We start from the raw sequence: 6864 nt of genomic DNA on the forward strand, positions 1-6864 counted from the left end.
ATATAACAAAGAGTGAAAAATTTAAGGGGGTCTGAATACTTTCCGTACCCACTGTATATATCCCCCCATCCAGCTGGTCCGTGAGAATATTTTCCAAACGTAACCGGTCCGTGGTGTAAAAAAGGTTGGAGACCCCTGCTCTAGCGAACATTGAGTCAGGCTTTCAAAGCCGCTACTTCCTTATTATCAAAAAAGATAGCAGGCTCAGGCCCATTCTCGATCTCAGGCATCTGAACCGCACGCTTATGAAACGGCCGTTCAGGATGCTGACTTTGAAACAGATCCTCACACAGATATGCCCCAGAGACTGGATTTTATCGGTGGATCTGAATGACGCTTACTTTCGCATACAGATAACCCCTCATCACAGACTTTTCTTGAGATTTGCGTTCAAGGGGGTGGCTTAGCAATATACAGTCCTGCAATTCAGACAGATGGGAATCTGCATTATGAATTGCCTCGACGATTGGCTTGTGTTAGCCTAGGGCTGTCGCGCTAACCGCAATACCACGCTATTGATGAGCAAACCGCAGAGGAATGCAACAACAGATGAATGAATCAGCGTTTTTGAACGTGTAGTTGAATGAACGGTTTAAAGACTCACTCAAAGACAATCCCTTGCTTCTACGTTGTGGCGCAACAATCTAACTGCACTGACTAACAGCCCGTCTAGAACGCGTGCAGGTGGAAATATCAATAGAAAGTCTCTTGTCCAGTCAGATTCGAGGATCAGAACTAACTGTTATACATATAGGCTAACAATAGCCTAACAATCTTATTGTCATGTTAATGTTCTGTTATGTGGACTGTTATTTTGTGATTCTCTTCTGTATAGATGGAAATAATACCACATTATATATATATATATGGCGATAATACCACATATCGAGCTATTGAGCCACTCAAAATTACCGCAAGGGAAATTCCTTCACCGCGACAGCCCTATGTTAGCCAGATCGCAACAGGAACTCATCGTTCACAGGTCGCTGTTACTCGGCAATTTGGAGCGGCTTGGGCTAAACATCACTTTAGCCAAGAGCTGTCTGTTTCCCAGCCAGCGAGTCGTCTTCCTGGGGACCGTTATTGATTCAGCCCATATGCGGGCATTGGTTACGCCGGAACGCTCCCTGACAATTCAGTGGCTAGTGACGTCATTCAAACTCAGGACTTCACGTCCCCTCAGAGTTTTTTCAGATGATGCTCGGACTGGTGTCAACCGCTTCTTCTGTGATTCCTCTGGGCCTGTTTCACATGTGGCCCCTCCAATATTGACTCAAAGCCCATGTACCATCCCACTCTTGGCACCTGTTTTTATCTCAGGGTAACCCACCGCTGCATCAAAGCTGTGGCCTCTTGGAAAACTTCTCGCCTGTTTCAGTCAGGCGTCCAGTTGGAACTGACCTCCAGAAGGAAAGTGGAACTCGGTTTGGGGAGCACTGTACGAGGACAGACTGGAGTTTGGCTCCTGGTCAAACCTGGAGCAACGTTTGCGTTTGGAGGATACCATTTTGGAGGTTAGAGCCCCGTCTACGAGACGCCTCTATGCCCTTAAATTGTCAGTCTTTTCTGACTGGTGTGCAGCAAAGAACAAAGACCCATCCTCCAGTGACGTGTCATCCATGTTAACCTTTCTGCAAGAGCAGTTGGATTAGGGGTGCACCCCTTCCACACTCAAAGTATATGTGGCAGCCATTGCGGCGAATCATGCTCTCATGGCTGACCAGTCAGTCGGCAAAAAAACGACCTTGTCGTTAAGTTTCTGAAGGGAGCTCGGAGACTGAATCATCCTCATACTGTGCTGACCTGGGACTTTTCTGTATTCCTCAGGGCCCTATGGGGCCCTTCCTTTGAGCCGCTCCAGTCGGCTGACTTGCGGCACCTGTAGCTCAAGACTGCCCTTTTGGAGTTATCATCGGTCAAGCGAGTAGGTGACCTGCAAGCACTGTCAATCAGTTGTCCTCAAACCAAGACACGGCTATGTCCCTAAGGCTTTTTAGGAGTCCTCATTACAGGCGCTCTGGGGCTGGGCTTGCAGAGCGGCTTAGTTTTGCATTTGCTTATAGCACGGCGCTATTGGATGCGTTCCCCATAAGCGTGTTAAACACAACGGGAGAGACTATTTGATAGGGAATGCTCTGGCAACTAGCATAACCTCGGTTCTCTGAGATAAGTGAACAAGCGTTGCATAAGCTGCTGTGCTGTAAGACTGCATGCGAGTTGATGGCTGTCGCTGACAGTCGAAAGATTCTGACGAATGGCGCTCTGAGCTGACTTATATCAGTCGGCACCTCCCCTTTTGGCGCCATTTGTTCGTGCAGTTATATGAATGTGAACAAATCAGGCTTCAGTATCAGAGTAAACAGGAATTTGCCCGTAAGCGTGTTAAACGAAACACTCGTTCCATTATCTCAGGGAACCGAGGTTACATTACTAACCGGAGCGTTCTGTCACAAAAAAAGGCAAAACTTTTTCGTGAAACAAGTATTTGTTTGGGGTTTTTACTTAAGGTGAAGTTTGAACTAAGACACAACAATAGCTTGGGAAATAACCTACTGCACATTTGCACAAAACAATGAAACTGCATTGACTGTTGCTGACATTCCCAGTTTTATTAATATGCATTCATTTAAATTAGTTCACAGGTTAAATCATCCCTTCAATGATGCCAAAAATTAACACTTAGATTGATTATTTTTGGATTCTCTCAAAACTAATGAGGAAGCTTGTTAGTGAAGCTAATTATAGATAATTAAGAAGAATGAATGGCAGAAGAACACATAAAATTTGTGATATATTTAATAATATGCAGTGGTGGAAAGAGTACTGAAAATATATACTCAAGTAAAAGTACCATTACTTTCCAAAAAATGTAGTGTGAGTAGAGTAAAAGTACTTGTCCAAAAAACTACTTGAGTAAGAGTAAAAGAGTAGCCTATTTAAAAGTACTCATGAGTATTGAGTAGTTGCAAGTTTTACTTTGCAACAATTGTACAGGAACTCATTATAAAACCTGTTTTCAAGTATGCTCACAAAATCAAGCTATCGAGAGTTCAAACATATTTTAAAGATGAAACCCATCTAGGACGCATTAAACAACATGATGACATTATGACTACTGCACAAAGATATGCGCATACAGGTACAATTTTTACGTTAGAAGTAGACAGAGAGAGAAAAATAATAAGAATGGAGAAATAAGAGGTACCTTCAATCTTCTGCAGGGCTGTCTGACAGGCTTCCTGGCTAGCGAACTCAAATGGGTTGTTGCATGTTCGTACACTGTCACATTCACACTTCCCATCAATTATGTTACAGCCCGTAACCAGGTTTTCATTGCATGGCTCAAAGCCCAGGAGCTGGCCGTCATCCCAGTTTTCATCTGAGCGAAAATGAAAGAGACACATATCAATGAAGATGCCACAGAAACAGAAATTCATAATAATAAATTACCAGATCAAACACAGTAACCAGATTTTAAAATTCAGAATCATCACGATACATTTTCACAGTATCATTAAAACTGCGGGTTACTGAATGCTAAAGAGGAGCACATGGACAATTACATGTGCTTTTGAGGTCCAAGGGGAATCGTAGAACTCAGAAATAAGAGAGAAATGTAGTCTTGTTATAAAGGATTATGCAGTTCCTACGTTCCTAGCCTCTCACGACTTACACGATAGGTAAATGGTGGCAGAGAGCAGCACATTTTCAAAATAAGAATGACCCCAACCCTAAAGATGCTTCTATCTGCCAGCAACATTATGAAGTCTTATTTGCAGTGCAAACACACATTGCTGATACAAGCACTGGTATTTCAGCCCACTGTGTGTTCACCTTATCGGCGCACACCCATGTTTGTGTGCTTAGGATGGATGAATACACTCAAGATGGGTGCATACCAGGGCTAGCTGATATATTGAATATAAAAAAAAAAAAAAAAATTAATAAAACTATATATATATGCTGTTCTTTTTATTTACCAAAGAATTCTGAAAAGAGTATGACAGGTTCCAAAAAAATATTAAGCAGCACAAATTTTCCAACATTGATAATAAATCAGCATATTAGAATGATTTCTGAAGGATCATGTGACACTGAAGACTGGAGTAATGGCTATAAGGAATAAATTATATTTTAAAGTGTATTTAAACAGAAACCCATTATTAAATATTGTACTATAAAAATATACTATATTATTATATATTATAATCTATAATATTTTAAATATTATTTATTTATTTAATTATCTATATATATAAACCATTTTAAATATTTAAATGTGATAAATAATTTAAATTAATACTTATACATAAAAAACACTATGATAATTATTTTATTACATTTCTTAAGGCCATTAATTTTCTATGCCAGACCTCAGTAAGATAAATGACAACTGAGTTGTGTTTCAATGAATCAGTCCAAAACACTGATTTATTTCCATATACATCCACCTCCCCAGTGCATACTAAGCACCAGCGTATGCATGCAGATGCATTTGCATCTGCATGCATGTAATTTGTGTCTTTCGGTCTCTGAGGAATGCTGCCTGCTTGCCAATAAATAACGGGCCTTGCGCATCTATGAGCAATTTGGCTGTTGAGTCAGAACCGTTTCTGCAGAAACCTGCCTCGTACTGCAGAGCAACCTACAATTTGATTTAGCAAAAATTAGACTACATAATCTACAAAATGACTTTGTTTTGAATCCATAACTTCTCAGCCCCTGGGTGTGTCACTTTAAATACTCTGTGGATAAACAAGTCATGGAAAAACACTCCTCTCACCCACCCCGTCTCTGTTTGTTGTAGGGTCAGTCGTGTTTAGCTACTGGTGCATAGCTGCACACTTGTGACCCAGTGTTTTGGTCATCTGGATATGATGGGTGTGATTACAGCTGTACGGCACAACACCCATACCGTGGGCTGAAAGAACACAAGCCTATCACTATGCCTGTCTATAGGGGACTGTGAGTATGTGTAAGCTTGTGATCTCCTAACAATCAAGGACTGGAAGCTGATGTTCCAAAGCCCCTGCGCTTGTTGTTTTCACCAAAGCCACAGGGGTGAAGTCCCCAAATAGCTGCTGTCAACAGCTGATTCTTCAGTAACTAAGCATGGCTCTCCGGACCAGCTCTGGGTCATTTAGCTGGGCGTGGAGGGTTGAGTCTCCTGCCAAATGATAAACACGTCGCGGCGGTCTGAACCACACACCGGGTTTGAGCCTGGCGTGCTCACAGACAGCATCGCCTTGAAGACCTCCTGGGAAGTTCCCACTTACGAGTTCAGAAATCATAATTACGACGTGATGTGCATTCAAGTGATTTCAGTCAGAGAAAAACTAACACTCATATTTCTCTCTTTTTTACTTTCTGAGAAACACAATGTTTTTAGTGCTAATGCAACAAAATGAAGTGCAAATATGCATAATATATGTAATTGATGGGTTAACTATGTATTTTATCATTCTTATGCTGCCATGCACAATGATGTTGAGAAATGCCAAGCCAAGTCAGTGCATAAACTAGCTACATGAGCAGTATTTAGCATTATTCAGTACGCAAAATGCATACTACAGGTGCCAATCAATTAAAATGTTAATCACATTAATTACATGATATGCTCATTAATTAATCAAATTAAATCATAGTATTTACTAAGAAAAGCCCACAAATGAAGATAATTAAAAGTTACTATTGTGGCAGATGAGCAAATCATTAAATAGACATTACTAAGTCATTAAACAGACATTACAACAATATTGTTTGTTGTATTTCCATAATAAATGTAAGCTTATCACTGATGTTTTCATTTTAAAGCAGATTCAGTTTAAAAAAAAAACGCCATTTGAGGCTTCAGTTTTTCCATACACGACCAAACGATTTTCACGATTTTTTTCTATATTCAATAATTTTAATATAATTCATCACAGTCAGTTATTATGCTAAGTTGATAAACCTACACTGTAATTATAGAACAAAAATTGACAATAACAACTTAAATCATGACTAATTTGCCCCTATCAAATTTAATTGACACACCTCCAAAACTCAACAAAGAAAATCTGAGCTCAATAAAACAGTTTCCCACTGGAAATTACAACATTGTGGAGGCGTCAATGTATGTTTTGAAAATACAATCAGTCGGACACAACTTTACAGCAGGATTACTATACTGTAGTCACAAATCTAAAACTGTAAGAACCATCTTAGAGACTTTACATTCACTAAAACCAGACAAAAAACCCTTTAAAGTCGTGATGTAATGGAAGTAGCGACAGATTTTTTTGAAAACACTTTAAGGACCAATTCTCACTATATTAACTAGTTGCTTATTAGCATGCATATTACTAGCTTATTAGCTGTTTATTAGTAATTATTAGTCATATATTAATGCCTTATTCTGCATAACCATATTCTAGATCCCTTAACTCAACCCAATACTTAAACTTAACAACTACCCTACTATTAATAAGCAGCCAATTAGGAGCTTATTGAGGGGAAAATCTTAGTTAATAGCAAACATGGGTTCCTTAATCTAAAGTGTTACCATTTTTATTATTTCTGTATCATGACGTACATCTGAGCACATAGGTTATCGAAAAAGAAAATAAAATGTAATGCAGGGGCTTGATTTAATTTATTAATTGCTCATTACATGAAGGCAGATCTGAATTACAAGCTTGGGGTCGTATGTGAAATAAGGGCAGGATTTAAAGGGGTCATATTATGCGATTTCAATTTTTCCTTTCTCTTTGGAGTGTTACAAGCTCTTGGTGCATAAAGAAGATCAGTAAAGTTGCAAAGACTAAAGTCTCAAATCCAAAGAGATATTCTTTATAAAAGTTAAGAGTCAACCACGCTTACCTA

General features: G+C 39.5%; 1 protein-coding gene across 1 annotated transcript in view; it reads right to left on the minus strand.

The window, feature by feature from the left end:
• Window positions 1-6864, minus strand: part of LOC107662656 (cysteine-rich motor neuron 1 protein-like) — a 153423-nt gene that overhangs the window by 133353 nt on the left and 13206 nt on the right. Inside the window, exon 2 of the mRNA XM_016452736.1 lies at window positions 3206-3379. Within this exon, the coding sequence (XP_016308222.1) occupies window positions 3206-3379 (174 nt within the window). The remainder of the gene's footprint in view (window positions 1-3205; window positions 3380-6864) is intronic.

This window comes from Sinocyclocheilus anshuiensis, unplaced genomic scaffold, assembly GCF_001515605.1.
Source record: "Sinocyclocheilus anshuiensis isolate Anshui unplaced genomic scaffold, SAMN03320099.WGS_v1.1 scaffold715, whole genome shotgun sequence".
In the NCBI taxonomy this organism is placed as follows: Eukaryota; Metazoa; Chordata; class Actinopteri; order Cypriniformes; family Cyprinidae; genus Sinocyclocheilus; species Sinocyclocheilus anshuiensis.